Here is a 21,689-nt window from a genome sequence, read left to right as displayed (position 1 = left end):
AAGCTTCTGGCACAATCCATGCCCATCATCATAATGACTTTTCTGCTGGATAAATATTATGTCTGCGTCATGTTTAATATCTGAAGATGTAATTCATACACTTGTGTCTTAATTCTGAGCTCTTTTTATACTCTGGATGGCATGAAATGGAAACATAAAATCACCAGATGAACGTATGAGGCTGAATCTCCACCATGTAGTAATTGGTTGTGAATTCTTCCTAATATTTGCCCCCCGTCTTTGCTCGAGGCCAGAAGAGCCACTAGAGGGCGATAAACAACATTTAAGAAGTGAAGTGAAGTCAATCCTGTTGTTGTTAAGGCTGTTTTCATTTTTTTCTTTCCTGTCTGATACCGTAAGTGCTCAGTAAGTGGAGCTGTTGCATTTGACTCTCAACCAGATGTCTCCTCTGGGTTTCTCTTTTGTTTACAGTAGTCACGCTCTGAATCATTACCTTGACATCTGATGTCAAAACAATCTTTATTGAGGTCAGTGGCAGGTGACAAGATTGTGTCCATGGCCTGATTTTTATATATTTAAATATACATAGACATGTAGGTCTCTGAATTGTGCCCTGTGACGGTCTGTAAGGCTGATCTCTACAAACAGAAATTCACAAATCAAATGTAATCATAGTGTTAGAATAAACTCCACTCTCACAATCTTAAGCTCCTCATTATTTTGTGTTCTTGGTTCAGTTTCCTCTCAACTGTAATTAATATTTCAGAATATTAAAGTGAAAAATCGGCCCAAAAAAACAAAGAGCTACACTTGAATTAATGAGCTGTCGAAGTCTGCAACAGGGCGAAGGCACTGAAATAGAGAGAGAGAAAAGTCCATTTTATCATCTTTCACACAGACAGAGTTTCACGGCAGCCATTTTGACATGAAACAGAGATACACTCTGGCGTTTCAGATCACATTAATTCAAACTCTTTACATTAATAAATCATAATGTTGGTTAATGTGATCTGTGTCTGTGTGAAGAAGCTCTGACAAACTAAAACTGTCTGCTAGCTTTATGACAGTCAATCAATCATTATATATCTTTATATCCGCAGACACTGAATAGATCCAGAAATTTAGAGTTAAACAAAAGTCTGTAGCCTCCAGCTGCCCTGGTTTGTGAGAAAGGGTGTAGAATCAAGTTTGCCTACTAACACACAAACACACACTCACACACACACACACACACAGGTTAGTATCAAGCTACGCTGCACCAGTTTGTGTTATGTAACTGTTTCCAAGGCAACATTAAGGGAGAAGCCTGAAAGAGTGTCAGTGTTTTTGTCTGCCTGAGCTTAAGGAATGCAGTACCTTGTAACCTTGCTGTCATTACAAGTAGTACATACAGTTCAGTTATAGATATGGGACTTATCTTTTAGTCTCTCATCGTTCCTCAAAATAAAACAACTTTGTTTGACTCATGTGGTTTTATGTCCAATAAGACAATTTGTGCAGCCTAAACATCTTGATTTAAAAGAAAATAATGCATAAAAATTGTAATGCCTTGGTATTCTTTGGGTTCTTCCTCCTCTTATAACAAAAGATAACATTGAACTCCACTTGCAATGTTATAAATGTATTTTCTTTAAATTAACAAACTACAAAGCTGCCAATTACCTGGATTGTTCTGCTGATGTTGAAGTTTTAACCTGTATTTTTTTGGTTGTGCGTGTGTTTTTTGTTTTTGCCCACAGAGGAGCGGGAGGAGTCCACCGAGGGACTTGTGTACCGTCAGCAGGAGTCGCACCTTTGTCAGCAGATGAAACTCGCCACTGTGTCCCAAGGACAAGACTCCACAGTGGGCTGGTTCCAGGAGGAAACTGCCACATGTAGCACAGCACAACCTTGTCCAGGTCCGAAGCTCTGAACCAAAAGCATGACAGGAATGCAGCTGCTCCCTAAACGTGTAAATATTTAGGAAATCTCATCTCCTCCTCCTCTCGCAGATCAGCAGCAGTATGCCAGCAATGACCAATCCAAGCTTCCAGACCCCGGCCGAATCCGCTCCCGTGTCCCCCCCAACATGCCAAAGCTTTTCATCCCTGCCACAGTAACCAAGTTCCCGCCAGAAATCACAGTAACACCTCCGACACCCACTCTTCTCTCCCCCAAAGGCAGCATCTCAGAGGAAACCAAACAAAGACTTAAGGTACGCAGTCTGCCTGTAAACATGTACATCTGTGAGTGTTTTTGTGTGTGTTTGTGAATACAACCCTACACTCAGTACAGTATCTGACTGAGCTGTAGTCTCAACAGTGCCCCCTGCTGTCTGCTCCCATACAGAACGTCATCCTGTCATCTCAGTCTGCAGCCACAGTCAAAAAGGACACTCTGAGCCAGCCGGCGCTGGAGGTGCAGGAGACGTCGAGCCAGGAGTCGTCTCTGGAGAGCGAGTCTGACGAGGAGGAGGAGGAGGATTACATGGACATCTGAGCCTCTGGAGGCCTCGTGCACACACCGAAACTGAACTTTACTCAGCCTGACTGCCAAACCCTCTGCCCCCGTCTTTATAAACAACCCAAGAAAAAACAAGTGCTGCACATCACTGCAGCGGTGTTTGTTGATGCTTTTGTATCCTCTCATGCACACACGCAGTGTTGTCATTGGCTGTCATGTCACTGTGTTGCTGTGCTTGTCAGCAGTGATGGTGTGCATGACAGACGTCGGCTGCGGCAGCTTTAGTCTCACAGCATGTCTGTAGCGTGCCAGTTATGCATATCACTCATCAGCTTAGTGAGCTCTGGTGCACCAGGCCGTACGCTGGATCTTGAGAGAACGACTTGTCGGTGGTCGAAGCCGGCCTCTCGCGTGTTTATGCATCTTTCTCACTGTCGTGTGCTGACCTTGTCTCACAGCTGCAGCTAAATCCCCCATAACTCCCCGATCTGAGGTGCCTCAGTGTGGACTGACGCTCAGCAGCACGGACCTGCTGTCCTCCACTTTGACCTTTCCCTCCAGCATGAGATTTTAATCTGCAACACACAGTTTTTGATGATTGACATATTTCAATGTACACAAAGGTGAAATGAGGACAATCGGCTGCAGTCGAGGGTCGTCTGTGGAGCCTCACAGCCTGTAGCAGATTGGAAATGTTTACACTTAATATTTGGGATGTTTCTTTCAGTTAGCACTTAACTTTGTGCTATTTTTGTATGCACTGTATTTCTTGTAATAATAATTGTCCTGATATATATTTTTCTTTTTGTTCTGTGTGCATTTGTAGCGAAGACGAGCAGTTCTTGTACCAGGAAGACATCCTGTCACCAGCACTGATCTGAATGATATGGAAAATTGCATTTTGCTTATTATGGAATTAGATTTTCTACATATCACAATCCAAATATCTTTCCATACGTTTTGGCTTTAATGGGTGGAGGAGTAAGCTTGAGGAGTGTGTGCATGTGTGAGAGTCGGGTTGAGCTAAAGGCCGCTTTGATTCCAGTCAACTCAGGAAACGACTCGGCGTTAACAGACAGACACTCTTTCCTGACTTGAGTGGAATTGACACGCATGCTGGGGCAGACTCTTGATTACAGATGCCTTTACATTCGAAACCACTTTGGTCAATTTGTCACAATTCTAGCTTAACTCAGAGGAAGACAATAGAATGTTTTTTACAGGTTGTTTTCTATAGAGATATTTACTGATTTTTGAAAGATGTCTAAAAAATTATTTTTAAAGCAACACACATCTGAATACGTGTTAACTATTACCCTTGATGGAGGAAAAAAATGGTTTTGTATTTGATTTCATTATTTTGTTTTTAGTATTATAGTTTTTTTACTATTCCGCTGCCTTTCAGCGAATGTACCTCGTCTCAAGAGGAGACCAGGGGAAGGCTTAAACTTGTCTCCCCTGGCTCAGGCTGCTGGAAGGGAACTGTTCTCTGTGTCTGGGCTGAATACATTATCGATGTCAAACCAAAATATATGTTTGAGAAACCAATTTGTTCCGTGTGCTCCTGAGAATATTAAACCACAGAGTCCCTTGTATCAGACAAGACGGTGGTTTATGAGCCCTCAGCAGAAGGCTCCTGAGCTCAGAAAGACAGTAAGGGGTAAAAGCACCAACTGCTATTCTTCCATCTATGGTTTTTTTATACAATCTAATCACGCAAAATTCGAACAGATTCTGGAAATCTACAACAATATACAACACTCGCATGCACTTTTTCTTTCCCTGGGATCAACCTTAAAGATCAAGCTTTGTAGTTTGGCACCACCGACACTTGTTACCTGTACAGTCTTTCAGGAAAGTGAATATAATGCATGAGCAGACACTCCATGTTGTTTTAAATTCCTTATTAATGTATTAAAGCCTTCTGCATCACTCTTAACAATTCACTGCAGATGTGGTTGACGTTTTCCTGCCAATGTGAGCACCTCTAACACAGTTTACAGCTCATGAAGAAGACTAAACGGGACGACTTTATCCACCCAACAGGAATAAATGCATAAATTGCAGATTTATCTTATCATGGGTCAGTGATTTATTTTTCTGTAACTAAAACCCTCTGTTTTCAATCAGAGTGGAAGACGGTGGTAAAAATTACTCGAACATACACTAGTTATTTAGTTGTCGGCGTGGAAGCAGCAGCAAAAGAGAATCGTTTACGTGAAGCCAGTGTTGCCTGAGAAACTGAAACCATGTTATTTAAGTTAATCACCTGCACTGAACCTGACAGTGAATTTCATTGCTGCCGAAAACCCCCACAATAGACTGACTTGTCACTGACAAACCCTAAAATGTTTGATCACAGTGTGAGATAGTGCCAATGATCCCTCCTTGAAATGATTTTGAACTCCAGACTTAACATCAGGAAAAGTCCCTCACTCTGGTCCTTGTTCTGTATCTGTAGGACCACCCCGCTGACCACAGACCCCGCGGTCAAAGGGCTCGTACACTCTGGTGTGAAGTCTCCGACACGAGGGAAGTCATTAGTCTTCATTAGCAACTTCCAGGAGTGTCTTATGAAGTTGCTGTGAAGTTGTCATTTGGCCCCTTTGCCGGGCAAGCTAGATTTGAGGTTTGTTTTCTTATGTGCTTGACCAAATGTGAACCCGCCCGGCCCCCTTTAGTCTGTGTGCGTGAGATCATGGCCACTCTGCATTAAGAACAGGGAAGCTGCATCTCTTTTATATTTTTATTTTTCAAAGCTTCTGCAGTTTATAAAGAAAATGATGTATCCAGGGGTCATTTATTGAGATTTGACAAAGAACAGCACAGAAAGTTCTCAGCCAACAGAGTCTCTCAAATGAAACTAATAAACAATATAAAAAAAACAACTAATAATGATAATGATCATAGAGAAGAGAATGTAAAGGTACTCATATATTTTTTATTTAATCAAGGGCACGGGACATAATACCACAATTGTCTAAATTTGATAAATTCTTAATAATAAAAGTTAGGAAAAGAGAAAAATATAGAACATGCATTGGTGCCATCTTGGGGATTTGCATTTGCTGTTGCAACACAACCGCTCTAAGCATATAAAGAAAATATGTAATGGACTTGTCGGGTGAAGGCATTTTTCCTGTCGTGTGATATTGTGCAGTCTCCTGTGACATCATGTTTCCAGCCACGGGGCCGCTATCTCTACAAACCTCTCAAAGTGGCCAATTAAGCATCAAAAGGGCATGCTGCATGGCTAATGTGAGCGAAAGGTGTGAGATTTCTCGTCAGTCCACTCCGGGGGCTCTTTATTGGGCTGCTGCAGAGCCGTCTGATCCCCGGGCCTGGCTGTATATTGGCAGCTGTTAAATGTGGAGCACAAGGGAGATCTGTGCAGTTAAAGCAAATGGCCAAAGACTGACACCTGAGAGATGGAACGCCACAGCTACTGAAGATGGTCCAGGGGGGTGTGGGGGGGGGGGGGGGGGGGGGGGGTGCAGTGGAGTCAGGCAGGAAATGTGTGGATTCAAGTGACCAGGGGGTATGAGCGGTGTAACATGACTGAAGATGTTTATCAGAGTCCCTTTTAAATAAGTAGCCTCCTTAATACGACATATTTGGACATTAGATAAAATCCACCTCATCCTCTCTCCTTCCTCTGCGACCTCCCTGATGTGTCATCGCCTTCATCTCGACCCCAGGCCGCCTCGTTACACACGTAGCATCGCTCCCTTGCCCCCCCAGGCCACGCACCGAGGCCTTTTACCAGTCACGCCTGTCACCTCCAGAGCCACTGTGTAATGGGATTGACGCGGCTGCTGCTGAAACGTACACCTCAGCTCTGACACTGACACGCTCCCCCCCCCCCCCCCCCCCCCCCCCCTCCTCTGCTGCTGAGATCTGAAGCTAATCTGCAGGGAGTTCATCAGCGGAATCTCTCAGTATTTTGTGGCATCTCCCCCCCCCAAAAAAAGAGGCTGTGTGACCTCTCTGGCTCATGTGAAACAGCTCAAGCGGGACCCCAGCATTCAGGGCTGGTGAGGAGAGCCACACTGAACCTGTGACTACTAACTCCTCCACAACAACTGGCTTCACATAAGGTGGATAAAAACACATCCTCAAGGCCAATGTTGTGCCTCCACGCTCAGACAAGGGGGGGGGGGGGGCATCGGGGGCCATTAACATACTAAAAACTAAAGTAGCTCTCTGCTTCCTTAAGTGCACCATTAAAGCCCCGATGTTATTATCCTGTTTTATTCTGCATTGACCCGGCACTAGAGGACCTGGTCAATATTTTCACAGGAAAGACTTTCTTGCTGTAAACGTGTCATTATGCACACTTCAGTGCTGATGCGACAGTCTGTTGCACCTCCTCAAAAACCAGGCGACCATTTATCTTCAGTGAAAAGTCGACATTGTGAGTTACACGTGGTTTGTGATCCAGGAGACTGAAAGCGAAGGATGCGGTACCTTTTGTGTGTGGCTGTCGCTGAGCAGAGTGGACAGAGGGCACTGTATGCAGTGCACAGACATAAGAATACAATGAAAAGGTGGATGTTGAATGAAATGTGTAAGACGCCTCAATTCAAATTGTGGCAACAAGAAGGCAAACTGAGCTTTAATTATGTTCCCTTCCATGCAAACACTTCCAGAATTTCATTTTCATTTGCATTCATTCGTTTCCTCTGCAGTGAGGCGGTAAGTTCCAGGCCGAGACAGACCCGTGAATATAAAGTGACGGCCGTGGATTCTGCGCTGGATGTGGAGGGGGGGTGGGGTTGGGACCTGGGTTTGTTGCAGCATGGTCTTTATGCCCCGACCCCTCGTGTCCCATTCAAGGCCGACTTGGGCCTGTGGTGCTAACTGGCCGTTAATTGCCTGCCTATACACGGGGGCCTCTCTCCACATGTAGAAACCAGCTCCTTCAAGGGGAAACCAGCTTAATGAGATTATCTATCAGAGCAGGGGCCTGTCTAGACACCCCAATACACAACCCCCCACCTACACATGCATCCACCACCTCCAGCACAGTCCTGCAGGCCTCTGAGGACGCCCCCAGGTAAAAGTTACCTGCAGAAAGAGTGTGCATGTTATCATCACACCATGATGGGTTTACACAGCGTTTCCCACCCACTGCGTCATTTCTCTCTAGGAGAAAGCTGAGAAGAGGATTAAGGTAATTGTTTGAAAACTCTATAGTTTATGCATTTTAATCTAAATTTATTGTCCGGTAAGTGTGAGAGCAATACTTTAAAAGCCTGTTTTGACTTGATAATACTGAGGTGCCCATATAAATCCCAGTGGATCATTCTGTTAAATGCACCCTCGATCTCCCACTTGTGTCAAATAGATCACACTGGGTGTTTAGCACATTGCACAAACACACTAAATAGCATTTTCACGTGTGGTTGCATGTGTGTGAATGGTATTGACACACACTCTGGTGCCGCTGCGAGCCACGCTCTGCAGCAGGGGACTGCATCCATATTTGTTTTAAAGTCTCTTAGCAGTTAATAAAGATGCATTTCCTCCGCAGCCCTTCCTGTGGGGATGGTGTCAAGGCTCTGTTAAGTCTCTTTGATTTCCAGCCCCCTCCAATCACAGCGGGGCATTGACTCATGATTGTGCCACTTCAAAGCTTGAGAATGGTCCTCCTGACCCCACCCACCCCAGGTCTCCCCTTAAAAGTCATGGTCACCCAGTCCTGCAGGACTTTAGATCCGTGAACAGCTCCTGCAACACCACTGGGACTGAGTGACCTCTTCCCTTCGCTGCTGGATTTCTATTCTCTTTGATTTTACTCTCAACGTGAAGGAGGGCGAGTAGAGGAAACACTGTGGATATCGCTGACACTTGGAATTTTCACTGACCCTGCATGAACCCTGCCAAATTTCTTCTGTGCTGCTCCTGATCCTGAAATATGCAGTCCATCAGAGGTGAGTTATTTCTCTTTATTTATTTACACAGGGATTCTCAAATTTAAAGCACTGTTTTACTTTATCAGATCTCAAGTTCACATTTCACTCTTTGGTGAAGCAATCCTAAGAGTAATCATTTTTATTTTGTAGACTTGAAGCCCAACTTCGGTGGACCTCCTCCTTCCTCCATGGCTGCCGGCCCCGATGCTTATCTCCAGGGTAACCTCCGGCTGACTCTGGAGGACCCTGAACTCTGGAAGTCCTTTCATGAAATAGGGACAGAGATGATCATCACTAAACCTGGAAGGTAAGAAAAAATCAAATATGAAATGCAAAATGCTGGTTAAGGAGCGCCCCCCCCCCCCCCCGTGTTTCTGTGTCTGCTTCTTCTTATACTCATCATGTTTTCACCTCTATGTTCTACAGGAGGATGTTCCCACACTGTAAAGTGAATCTCTCCGGCCTGGTTCCATGTGCCAAATACATCCTGCTGGTTGACATGGTCCCTGAGGATGGATTCAGGTATAAGGTGAGACCGAAATTCATCAATCTCTCATATATATATGCGTCAAGTGTTAAATTAAGTATCTCCATCTATTGCACTTCTGTCCGCCCTGGAGAGGGACCCCTCATGCGTGACTCTATCTAAGAATCAGAATCAGAATCAGAATTATTTTATTGCCAAGTATGATTGCACATACAGGAAATTGCCTTGGTGTCGTTCGTTGGCGCACTGAACATAAAACAACAATATGGAACAAAATATATACAGTACCAGAGTTATGGGCATGAGGTGCTAAGGTGCATAGATTGGTGATAGTGCCAATAATATATCAAGTGGTCCAAGGTCTCTACAGTTTATTCCATGCTAAAGTTATAACTCTTGTCGAGGGTTAAGCTGTTATATTGAGCTATATAAATAAAGTTTTATTTATTAATGTGCAGCAGTCATGGCTTTGGCCCGAGAACTCACGGAGGGGTTACCACAATCCCCCAGACAAGACCCCCCCTGTTTATCACCCCCTCCTGACATTGTACATCAAAGGCTCCTATCTCTTCCTGTTTTCTATTCCCTGCTGGGAGCCCACTGTACCGGCCCCTATCTCTGTGGGTGGTACCTGCCGGCCGTCACTCTCCACTCTACTGTGCTCCTCACACTGTGGGAATGGAGGAGTCTGTAAATGGCTTGTATTTCTATTATGACAGACTGACTGACTATCTGTCCCTCTTCCCACAGTGGAATAAAGAGAAATGGGAGGTGGCAGGAAAAGCGGAGCCCCAGCCTCCCTGCAGGACCTACCTCCACCCCGACTCTCCGGCCCCGGGGAGCCACTGGATGAAGCAATCTGTCTCCTTCCTCAAGCTCAAACTCACCAACAACACGCTCGACCAGCATGGCCATGTAAGTAGGAGCACTAAGACGTGGGGCGCTAGACCGCAACTTTGTATTTCATGATGATTCCACATGGCGTCTTTTGAAGGATTTCAAGTTCTTGATTGATAATACAGTGATTACTTGAAAGGATAAATCTAAATTGAATCCCTGTCTTCTCCTCTGCAGATCATTTTGCACTCCATGCATCGCTACCATCCGCGCTTCCACATCGTCCAGGCAGACGACCTGTTCAGCGTCCGCTGGAGCGTTTTCCAGACCTTCACCTTCCCAGAGACTTCGTTCACAGCTGTCACCGCCTACCAGAACACCAGGGTCAGTCACCAGCACCTAAATTAAACCAACATAAGCTGCAACATGACTGCCACAGATTTTTAACTGAACTGACATCTATTCTCTTGCAGATTACAAAGCTGAAGATCGATCACAACCCTTTCGCCAAAGGTTTCCGGGAGGAAGGCACCAATAAGAAACGGTGGGTTTCACACTGGTCAGATGCACGTAGTGACTGGGGCCCCCATAGCTGCAGAGGGCCCCCGTTTTCCCAGAAATCCATCTGCAGTATATCAAAGTGAATGCCCCACATGTAGAACTGTTCTAATGATGTTCCTCTACAGGCGTGCAAACAAGAACCCAGGCTGCCCCGAGAAGAGACCAAAGGCGTCAGACATCTCGGACAGGGACTCGGAGGAGGACAGTCCACAAGGTTCGTACTCTAGACTCTCTTCCTCCTCCTCTCATGTACCTGCTTGTCCTGTAGTTGAGCTAATCATCGTTGTCTCTTTAGATTTCTGCCAGTCATCCTATGAGGCTTATGATGGAGAGGAAGGAGAGCTGCCAAAAAGGAAAGGGGTCAGTGAGGTCAAAGAGGAGCGCTACTGCCCGTGGGCCGCTGACAGGGAGCACAGAGCGAGGACTGAATCTCCCGCTGGGGCAGACACCAGAGATGTGTACAATGCAGAGCAGCTGGTTCCTGCTCCTGCTTCTTACCAGCCATACAGGTGAATACCAGTCAAGTTGTGTGACATTACAGAGTGTTAACTCATCCTTATTAGCAAATCACTGACCCCCTTCCTTCTTCTTCCTCAGGTTCCACGAGTACGGGAAGTCTCCCTCTCCTTCCTCCAGCATCGGCAGCAGCAACAGTGGCACAGAGCGCAGCAGCTTCGAGTCCAGGGTCCCTGATGTCGCCACCGTCCCCGAGCACGACTCTTCCAAGCCCCGCACACAAGAGATCGGGCCCTCCCCCTGCGGCCCCCAGCCCCTCCCTGCCCCCCAGGACTACACCCCAGGGGTCCTCAACATGACCATGGCCCAGGCGGGCAAGCCCGGTGTCATTGGCCACCACATCTACAGCCCCTATGGCGCCGAGCAGCCCTTGGGCCAGTGGAGTGGTCCCGGCCCCGCTCAGTACCCAGCTCCTCACCACCTGCCCGCCGACTACACCACGCAAGCTGTGCACCACGGCTATCACCATGGCAACGTGGCCGAGTGGAGCCAGTACCCGCTGTTCTCTTACTCTTGCTGGTGAAGGGAACCTAGACGTCATCTGACAGAGTGACCTTAAGTGATGCTGTGGCGCCATCTTGCCAGAATGCTGATCCAGCGCTCGCAACGAGGAAGTGCATGTCCAGACGAGGCTGAGGGCCCGGGGCCTGCGACCACGATAGTAAAAGTGAAAGATGAAAAGCGTGAGCAGGGACTGTCGCTGTCTTGTCTTCAGACCGGCAGGATTCAGACTTCTGTTACTGTGCTGCTGCGCCCTGCTGATGGATTGTTGAGTTAACTGTCTATTTATTTTGTATTTCATCTCTCGTTCAAGTGTAAATAATATTTTTGTAAAGAAAAGAAAGAATAAAACAAAGTGTGTAAGTAATATCTTCAAGTTGTGATGTGATCTGAAAATAAAAGACTAAACGTTACATTATTCTGCCTCGTGTGATTAAATAAACATAATATTTTAATGTAATTTCAGATTAATTCGACAGCTGTGTGTTATGTTATGAAAAACAATCACGTGATAAATTATCCAAACAGGTAGAACCTTCTAGTTTATTTATCTGACTGGAGAGACAAATACTCCAGACAAATTAATTGATGGATTTAATTGTAGCCAAGGACACACATCCTGGGTTTTCCTTGTTATAATATTTGAATTCAAACATGAGCTGACAGACAAGCAGATGGTGTCATTGTTTGTTTTCTTGAACATATGACTAAAAAAGAAAACACAGGACATAACTAAAGAACTTTGAGAAGGAAAACTAACCAAGACAAAACTCCTTGTCACTTCGTGCGAGGTGCGTGTGGAAGTAAGTGAATGAAAAGGGCCAAAATCTTGAAATATGAAAGCTTGTCCATGAGGATGTAAGTTAATCTTTCAAAATGAAGTGTATTTGTGAGGAATCTCTGTTTTTTCAAGTGAGTAAGACGTAGCTTCTTTGCAATAATGAGTCTATAGCAAAAGAAACACTGTTGTGTATTGCTTGATTCTTTTAGGTCTTGATATATACCCAGGGTGATCATGAGGGGATTGGTTTTAATCGTATTTGGAATAATAAAGATACTGAACCAGTAATTCTGAACTTAGGGCGAAGCTATGGGGTGTCATCTGCCAATAAACATCTGTTGCATGTTGTGGGAGTTTCAGGTTATATTTCCTCGGTTAGTGAAGGTGGTGTAAACTTTTAAATTGAATTAAACAGTACCTGGCATTATTAGAGCATCGAGGAAGGATTGTTTTTTGAACATCTGCATTCTTTGCACAGGGTCAACTCTGATAAGCAGCATATTGGTTGGTGGTGATTGTTTGTATTTGCTCTTTGTTGATGTAATGGGGACCACTCTGTAGTTTGGACAGGCCCAGCATGCATTAAAGACGTTGTGTTACTGTGACTGCGGCTCACCTGCTGGGGTTTACCCACCAACATCATAAAACACCGCACGACTCTCGTTCTCCATCTCAATGAGCCTTTAGAAGCATTAAAATGGGGGATTGTCTGCTCCCTTTCACCACTAAAAAACACAGACTGGGCCCATCACCTCCGTCAGGGATGGATATGAGCTTCTAATGACTGTTGTAAAGTTCAGGGGGGAGGAAAGGGGAGGTGGAGGAGGAGGAGGAGGAGGAGGAAGAGGAGGAGGTCATCCTTCAGGAACAATCCTGGCCTGATGTGGATTTACTTTTCATGGGATTCATTATCTCTCAAAGGCCTCTTGAACCAGTACATCCCTAACCCTAACCCAACACATAATGCAAACACTTCATAGACTCATTTTAATGAGGAAGAGGAGGCAGATACAGTATCTGCATCACTGGGTGAGACGGTCACTGGGAGGAAGTTCACATTAAACAAAATAGTGAGATTACATCTCCCCAGAAGCCAGTTTTTAAATTAAACCCAGTGAAGATACAATCATGTAGTAATAAACTGGGGAAATGAAACCCTGGTTAAGATATTGAAGAGCTTGTGACACAGAATATTGATCAGAATAATACATTATCATGGTTTTGTACAACATAGATTCATGCACTGTCAACACTTTCAGTACAAAACGATAAAACAAGTTCTTAGGACAACAGAAAAATATAAAATATTCAAACATCATTAGGGAATGGTAACTGAAAATATACATAGATCTGTCTTTCTAACAAATAAAATGCTTTCATGTGGAGAATCTTTCATAAAAGCAACACAGCTAAATACTTTCTTCTGAAATTAAGTCTGTTATGAATCCTAGTATGAAGCGACTGTGCTTTGATTATGGTAAACACCAGTTGAAAGTTAGTGGAAGGTTATTTTGCTTGAATGAATTTAAGAAAAATAAAATCCTGGACACGTTAAGCTTTGTTAATTTGATTCTGTGGGTTAACCTGAGAGTGAGCACTATACTTCATTTATGTTGTTTGTATAAGCGTCATTTAATGTAAACACTCTCACCACATTGATGTGTGTAGTGTAAACGATGTGACCTTTTTAATAAAGATCAATAGACAGTGGCTGAACAGGTTCAGGTTGATGTGAGGACAAAGGACAGACTGAGAGGGAATTTATCAGGTAAAATCTAAAATTATGAATCTGCAGTGGAGCATCACTGATCGACTTGAAGAGCTGCTACGGTAAAATGCTTTTTGAAGACAAAGTATTAAGATAACTGAGTTTAACCAGGTTTAATACAGAATTCAACTGGGCTTGACAAAAGGGTCTGAAAGATATTTGTAAAGCTACGTGATGGAACATTTTCTGAAGATTGTTCGGGGCCAAGTGAGATGTGTTGAATTGATTCTGTAAAGCTTTAGTTTCTTTTTGTAAAATGTTTCCTCCTGATCTATTAACCATAACATTTTCTTAATATTGTAAATCATTTTTATTTTATTTTCATATATATTTTACAACGTTGTGTTATTGGTACATTTCTGAAATGTGTGAAAAAGCTGCTGTGTGGAAAACTAGTATAACAACTCGACCTTAATGTGCAAAGCGGCTTGAGATAATGTATGTTGTGATTTGTTGCTTTACACGTCAAAATTGAACTCAATCAAAAGGTCAGTGGGTGCAGCGGTCAGGCTGCTCCACAGATGTTCAGCAGGAACATTGCACTGTATTGTCTGTGACACTCAGAGATGAGGAGCCTCTCTGAGTCCAGATCTCCATCCACAGGTGATTTTCTTTGTCCTCTATCGACTCATTGCCAGACGTTGGACCTCCTGCTCTCCCACACAGCAGTAGAAATAAGAATGAAAGCGAGCACTTAGTAAAATTCCTACAACACACAACTCCACTGGGCTTAATCTTCATAGCTGCATGTCAATGGGGTAATTTGGGGCTTTTAATTGCTCTGATAATGGTCCGGCAAAGAGCAGAGGATCGACCTGCGCTCAGATGTCTGTGGAGGCCGCTGACGTGGTTAAGTGCAGGACATATGTCTTTAAGTATCCCCCCGGTGGCAGTATGCAGCAGTGGAATGAAAAGGACTGATGCATAAACAAAGCAGACAGTTGATCCTGTGGATGTCCAGTGCTGGTGTCAGCACATCCAGGCAGACAAGCTGGACGGGGGCTGGCACAGTGGTGTGAAACACAAAGGGGTGGGGGGCCACTCAATTAGGGCCAGTGGGGGGTGACAGATGTAGATGAAAAGGCCTCGCAGAGGAAAGCAGCAGTCGGCCTTCATAAAGCTGACGGTGTGTAGGGACAAATGGAGAGGAACTGGTGGAGACTGGGTGGAATAAAAGGGCACAAGGCAGCTGAGGAGTTCACACAAGGAAGGTCACCTGTGGAGATTTTACACTGTAGTCATCTCACTGTGAGGTTATATACAAAAAGGTAGTGACACAAACTTTTCATTCAAGAGTGGAGATACAAATTATACAGGAAAGGGCACAGCAGGGACTTTAAACAACAAATAAACACTCACTAAAAAAACTGCATTGTGTTTAGATTAAAAATGTTTTGCTTGTCTCTGTGTGTGTGTCTGTGTAGATATTTTTTCTTCACACAATGCCCTTCAATAACAGTTGCTGCTTTGTGTTAATAATTAATGTGTGTGCGTCACAGCGCTGTACAATCTCACACCTCTATTGATAAAAGGTCTGATAAGACCCGCTGCCTGTTGTGGTTAACTGTGAATCTGTGACATACCATACACTGGGCTATAACTTGTTCTCATACTTAACTCTTTATGTTAAAAACATAACTCCCTTAGATTCATTCCACATCACACAGAGTTCAACCAGCTGCCCAAGCTTCAGGAGGGCAGATAGAAAGGCGTTGTTTTGTTTGGAAGGTGGGAATGTTTACACAAACAGAACATACAGCCGATAAAGCAGGAACACAATATTCTTATAAGGCGTCAGCTGAGTCAAGGCTTGTTTATTTGAAGATTTGCCCAGCAACTATCAGAGGAGGAGCGATACGGAGAGGCTCCTGTTCACGTTCTGATTCCAGAGTGTTGAGACTCAAAGTGGGTAGAGAGGAGCAACATGTCCGCCGTGCAGCTGCTGCGGGTGTCGGTACATGAGCGGATCAGCGCAGCCGCTGAAGACTTCCTGCTGCAGGTGGAGAAAGGAGGAGGAACGATTCAAGTCCCGGCGCTGAGAGCGCTGCTCACCGAGCGGCTCACAGCGGCGGGGGAGGAGATCCTCGCGGGGCTTGAGGAAACCTTGGCGGAGTATGAAGACAGACTGGAGCAGTCAGAAAGGTCCGAGCGGGAGATCTGCCGCCAGAGGAGGCTGCTCGATGCCGTGATGCAGCCCGTAGTCCGGCTGCACAGAGCAGGTCAGTCGCTAGAGCAGGGGTGTCAAATTTGAGTTATGGGGCCACATATTGCACACTTTGATCTCAAGTGGGCCAGACCAGTAAAATCATAGCATATTAGCTTCGTACCCCCCCCCCCCTTTTTTTTTTCAGCACCGCCGCCACGCCCCTACGCCTGAAACATGCTTCTGCGACTGCGTCTGCGTCTTTTCACGCCGCTGTGGCGCAAGACTCGTTTTCATTCATGCTTCCTCAACCGTTGCGCGTCTTACAAAGCAATTCCGCGCCAGAACACTAGGCGGAGTAATGCTTTTTGTCGAGACGACCTTAGAGACGCCTTCTTTCTTCTTCGTCGATTGTTTATTTACATAGCCACTGCGGCTCCTCGTAGCCTTTTTCTGGCGGACAAATCCGCCAGTCAGTGACAGGTTATACAAGTGATCATACTATCGGATATCTTCTGCCAAGTGCTCTTCTATTTGGTCCATATTCGTTCTTCTAAATCTTCCGTGATTTCTGCCGGTATTATGGGGCATGAAACCGGAAATGCAGCTCCAGAAGGGATGTAGAGCAGACCAATCACCACCTTGTGGGCTGAGTGAGCTTGCGGAGCTTTGCCGTAAATTTTAGAAAAGGGGGTCGACACCCGTCAGCACGTAAGGAGGGATACATAAGCACGTAAGGGACCCGGAAGGGCTCTTGCGCTTACGGGCCCGTGAAAACGCAGAAGCATGTTTCAGGCTTTACTTCGGAAGACTTCGCGTCGCTCAGGGTGGGGGGGAAGTGGCGAAACTGAGAGCTACTTCACAGGTACTGAGTAGTACGAAGGGCTACTTGTTTGATACAAACTTCCTGAATAACAAAGTTGCAAAGATCGCATTTAATAATAATAATATATGCGAAGAGCCTATCTGATCACGTCAATGTTAATTATTTCTCACAATAATTATTAACCATGATTGCCACACAATGATGGTAGGAAACAGATACATTAAAATATGCAACATGTATTTCTGTTAATCTGTTTCAATTTTGCTTATATTCAACTTAATTGAAGTTATTTTGGTGACATTTATCACTACATTCCTCCATCACTCTGTACTTTTTCAAAAATAGAGAAAAAATTCATTAAATTATAATCACTTTGTTACAACGATGATTAAGCTCCACCAAAAAGAACACATGCATTGGACTGGGGTGTAATGTTTCGAAGTGTCTTTTTAATTTGTTGTGTCTCATACTGTCAGCTGCCAGAGTTTTCAGACCTATAAACCACACTGTTCTCTCCTAATGTCCTCCTTCATTCACTGTGAAGCAAGACAGGCTTCATGGTACTTTCTTTTCAACTTGGTTTTTGAACACTATGTCTTGTTTGTCCCTGACCGTCTTCTTCACAGGAACAAGCTGTGATCTCATGTGTGTGTCCCTGAGCGAGCGAGTGGGGGCAGAGCCCAGGGGCCTGTGTTTGTGTTCTGTCCGGAGACACACACACACATTTTCCGCTTCTGGTGTTTCATGCTGGCCTGATACGATGATGATTTGACAAATTAACGTTCTTTAATTTGTTTTTTAATTTAGAGCATGCCTTGCATCCGTTGGGCCGAGCTGGACCCCCTGGCGGGCCCTAGCCGTATGTTTGACACCCCTGCCCTAGAGGAACTGCTCACAGGCTAACGTTAGCTAGCATCAGCTCAAGCAGCGGAGTTAATACGCCACTTACTTTCTCTGTCTGCTCCACCTCTCACCTGAATAATGAGGAGGATTTGATGCTGTTGTGAAATAGTCTGTGCAGACAACCCACTGCTTTGTTGCTCATGTCTGAAACAGAAAGACTGTACACATTTCTCTGAGTTGAAATGAAAAACTTTTTTACCAGAAACCTACAGTGGCCCTGAGAGCTCAACGAATAGCAGCCTAAGAAAACACATGCAAGTTGACAAAACACAAGCAAAATAAGAAAACATCTTCATCAATTTCACAACACAACACAACACATTACAGAAACACGCAGCAAACAGAGAAACGCACTGCAAATAGAGGAGAAACCACAACGGAAGTGTTTCCAGAGGACAGCTAAAAGGGATGGACACTGCTGCCATAGGAGACAAATGTCCAAAACATCAAACAAATTCAGTTCTACACAGGGTTCGGCAGTGGCTGTCTAATGTTGTGCACTTTTTTCGTGAACGCGGAACTTAACAAGTTTGTGTGTTTGTGTGTGTGTGTGTGTGTGTGTGTGTATGTGTGTGTGTGTGTGTGTGTGTGTGTGTGTGTGTGTGTGTGTGTGTGTGTGTGTGTGTGTGTGTGTGTGTGTGTGTGTGTGTGTGTGTGTGTGTGTGTGTGTGTGTGTGTGTGTGTGTGTGTGTGTGTGTGTGTGGCGAACGCACTAGTCCTGGACCCCGCCCACTCGCTCAGAAGAGGCAAAATGTCTCTTTTGATAGTAAAGGTTTCAAACCCCTGCACACTATGGACAATACATGGCCTCACAAACAGGTTCTTGCCTGTTAGCGCTGTTTATTCAGTTTAACAGGACAAGACGGCATGTCTCTAGATCAGCTAGCTATATACCCACACTCCTGTGGCAGCAGTGTCCATCACTTTTATCTGTCCTCTGGAAACACTTCCATTGTGGTTTCTTCTCTACTTGCAGCGCGTTTCTCTATTTGCTGCGCGTTTCTGTAATGTGTTGTGTTGTGTTGTGAAATTGATGAAGAAGTTTTCTTACTATGCTTGTGTTTTGTCAACTTGCATGTGTTTTCTTAAGTTGCTGCTCGTTGAGCTCTCCGGGCCACTGTAGAAACCCTTTGTTGTATGCTACTTCCTTTACGAGCTGCATCCTTACACCAACCATAAATTACCTCAACATCTCTACTTCCTGAATGTGATCGTTCAAAAATCACAACAATCGACATTAAATGACACAAACACAAGTTTTTCAAAACACTTCAGGAAACTCTGAAATGATATATATGTGTATTTGTTTTTCAGTGTATCCTGCAGCTGTCCAGCAACTGATGGTGTATAAAGAAGAGGTTCCCCCTGAGGAGGAGCAGTGGAGCCCCCTTGTGGACCAGGAGGACCCAGAGCCCCCCCACATTAAAGAGGAACAGGAGGAACTGTGGACCAATCAGGATGGACAGCAGCTTCAAGGACTGGAGGAGGCTGATATCAAGTTCACATTGACTCCTGTCGATGTGAAGAGTGAAGAAAATGAAGAGAAACTTAAATCTTCAAAGCTTCATCTGAGTGAGACGAAGGAGAACAGAGCGGACTGTGGAGGACCAGAACCATCCAGAAACTCAGGTCCTGATGGACATTTACAACCAGGTCCTGAGGACAAGACTGAAGATTCTTCTGACACTGAACACAGTGAGGATTGGATGGAGACCAGGGAACCTCAGACTGGTTTAAATACAAGAAATAACAAACTAAGTGAAATGGGACGTAAGACAGAAAAAAAATTGTTTAGTTGCTCTGAGTGTGGTAAAATATTTAACCTGAGGGGCAATCTAAATAGACATATGATGATTCATACAGGAGAGAAACCGTTTAGTTGCTCTGAGTGTGGTAAACGATTTAACAAAAAGTGGACTCTAAATTCACACATGAGGCATCATACAGGAGAGAAACCGTTTAGTTGCTCTGAGTGTGGTAAACGATTTAACCACAGGGGCAATGTAAATGCACACATGAGGAGTCATACAGGAGAGAAACCGTTTAGTTGCTCTGAGTGTGGTAAAAGATTGAGCAGTAAGTCCGATTTAAAGAGACATACGACGTGTCATACAGGAGAGAAACCATTTAGTTGCTCTGAGTGTGGTAAAGGATTTAGCCACAGGGGCCATCTGAATACACATATGAGGAGTCATACAGGAGAGAAACCGTTTGGTTGCTCTGAGTGTGGTAAAAGGTTTAACCTAAAGTGCAATATAAATAAACATATGATGAGTCATACAGGAGAGAAACCGTTTAGTTGCTCTGAGTGTAGTAAAAGATTTAGCCATAGGGGCAATCTAAATGCACATATGAGGAGTCATACAGGAGAGAAACCGTTTGGTTGCTCTGAGTGTGGTAAAAGATTTATCCAAAGGAGCAATCTAAATACACATATGAGGAGTCATACAGGAGAGAAACCGTTTGGTTGCTCAGAGTGTGGTAAAAGATTTAACCGAAGAGGCCATCTAAATACACATATGACGAGTCATACAGGAGAGGAACCGTTTAGCTGATCTTAGTGTGGTAAAATATTTAAGAGTACTATAAATTGTAATTTTAAAATTTAATTGTTTTTGTTTCCATCTCAATTTGAAGTTGATCTGATGTGACCACTGGTACAAGTACCTGAAAGTAAAAAGTGGAACATGGCCAAAATGTCCACTAAATGCAAAATGGCGGGCTAACTGTTGTGTTTTCCTAATGCCCCTTGAGACCTTATTGTTTTTCTGGTCATGATAGATCGGTCAATGGGAATGCGTTCCAGTCTCGTTGTATCTTATTTTTTGTTCACAAAAGTTTGAAATAAATATTTACTTTGTGCCGTCTAGTGTGTCTTGTTAGGCACAGCTTCAAGAAGAGTAAAGCTCAGCAGTGATTCTTTTCCAGTGCCTTTGTTGATGAAACAATATATTCCCTTAATTCGTAGCTGCAAACTCTAGGAGAATGATAATTATGATGAAATATTTTATTTTCAAGACATCTCTGAAAAGAAACTGAGCAGTGGTGGTGTCTGTTTAAATGAGGATTATTTATCAGTGTACCGATCAGGTTTCCATTTCAAAATGCATCTTAATTGGAGAAATAAGTAACTGAATGAATTAATGGATCACTCTCCCTTTTTCCTATTTGCTATTCAACCTGCTGAGTCATTTAGCTTCTCCATTCAACCTCTCAATTCAGTGACACTTTGGGCCTTGTTTAATATAGTATCACACGACTTAAACAAACTCACTCAACCAGTCCAATTAAAATCCATCTGGATTTCATATCAAAACACATATTAGCTCTTTAATTAAATTTGAAACGTTATCTTGAGTACCAATTTAGCATTTTTTGTGTGACGGCAAGTACCAACACATTGTTATTATCCTTCATAAGACATAACTCTTAACCTATGAGAAACAAAACCGAGACTGCACTTGTTCCTGGAGGATTTTCAGTGACAGATACTGTAACAATCTGTTCTGTTTGTTTCTGTTTGTATTCACTTCCTGTTTTATTTTGCTGTCCGGGCTGTTGTGTCTTGTGTCTAGCTCTACTTCCTGTTGGTTTCCCCACACACCTGTACCTTGTTTGTCCTTAAGCACTCCCTATTTATTACCTGTGTTTCAACTCACCCTCTGCCAGATTCTCATTGTCTCTATTGTGTGTGTTCATGCGCTCCAGCAATTTCTTCTGTGTGTTTGACTACCTGGTTTTGGACTCTACCTGGATTTACGACTTAGGATTTTGTGCCTTATCCATGAATGGACTGTTAAAGTAACGTTTTATTTTTATACTTTATTTGCTGTCTCCTGTGCTTCTTTTCTGCAACTGAGTCCCAGCCTTTTAAAGGACCGTACAGAAACAAAAGGTGCATAGTGAGGAAAGTGTAATTTAAAACATCTGACTATAATCATAAAACGAATAATGTTAACCGTGAACTGAGGCAACAAACAGAAACATTGGAACAGAGGTAAATTAACAAATTATAATATTATACTACTCTTCGGATTCTGCAATGGAA

General features: G+C 44.0%; 3 protein-coding genes across 4 annotated transcripts in view; all 3 read left to right on the top strand.

Moving 5' to 3' along the window:
- The window catches only part of cabin1 (calcineurin binding protein 1), a 41,841-nt gene extending 37,361 nt beyond the window's left edge, over nt 1–4,480 (top strand). For both annotated transcript variants that reach the window (XM_062384040.1, XM_062384029.1), the window contains 3 exons: nt 1,701–1,859; nt 1,953–2,155; nt 2,290–4,480. In XM_062384040.1, the coding sequence (XP_062240024.1) occupies nt 1,701–1,859; nt 1,953–2,155; nt 2,290–2,439 (512 nt within the window). In that variant the 3' untranslated portion in view covers nt 2,440–4,480. The remainder of the gene's footprint in view (nt 1–1,700; nt 1,860–1,952; nt 2,156–2,289) is intronic.
- A 3,840-nt stretch (nt 4,481–8,320) lies between these two features.
- Nucleotides 8,321–11,576, top strand: tbx16 (T-box transcription factor 16). The gene is made up of 9 exons (XM_062382155.1): nt 8,321–8,336; nt 8,469–8,625; nt 8,745–8,847; nt 9,556–9,720; nt 9,880–10,026; nt 10,116–10,186; nt 10,329–10,417; nt 10,499–10,712; nt 10,801–11,576. Exons 1-9 carry the CDS (start codon nt 8,321–8,323, stop codon nt 11,240–11,242), a joined length of 1,404 nt encoding a protein of 467 aa, XP_062238139.1. The 3' UTR covers nt 11,243–11,576.
- A 3,913-nt stretch (nt 11,577–15,489) lies between these two features.
- Nucleotides 15,490–21,485, top strand: LOC133949912 (gastrula zinc finger protein XlCGF57.1-like). The gene is made up of 2 exons (XM_062383993.1): nt 15,490–15,988; nt 18,956–21,485. The coding sequence occupies exons 1-2, from the start codon at nt 15,694–15,696 to the stop codon at nt 20,194–20,196; spliced, it is 1,536 nt and encodes a 511-aa protein (XP_062239977.1). The 5' UTR covers nt 15,490–15,693; the 3' UTR covers nt 20,197–21,485.
- Nucleotides 21,486–21,689: the final 204 nt, after the last annotated feature.

The sequence above is a fragment of the Platichthys flesus genome, chromosome 3 (assembly GCF_949316205.1).
Source record: "Platichthys flesus chromosome 3, fPlaFle2.1, whole genome shotgun sequence".
In the NCBI taxonomy this organism is placed as follows: domain Eukaryota; kingdom Metazoa; phylum Chordata; class Actinopteri; order Pleuronectiformes; family Pleuronectidae; genus Platichthys; species Platichthys flesus.
This window is presented reverse-complemented; position numbering and strand designations above follow the sequence as displayed.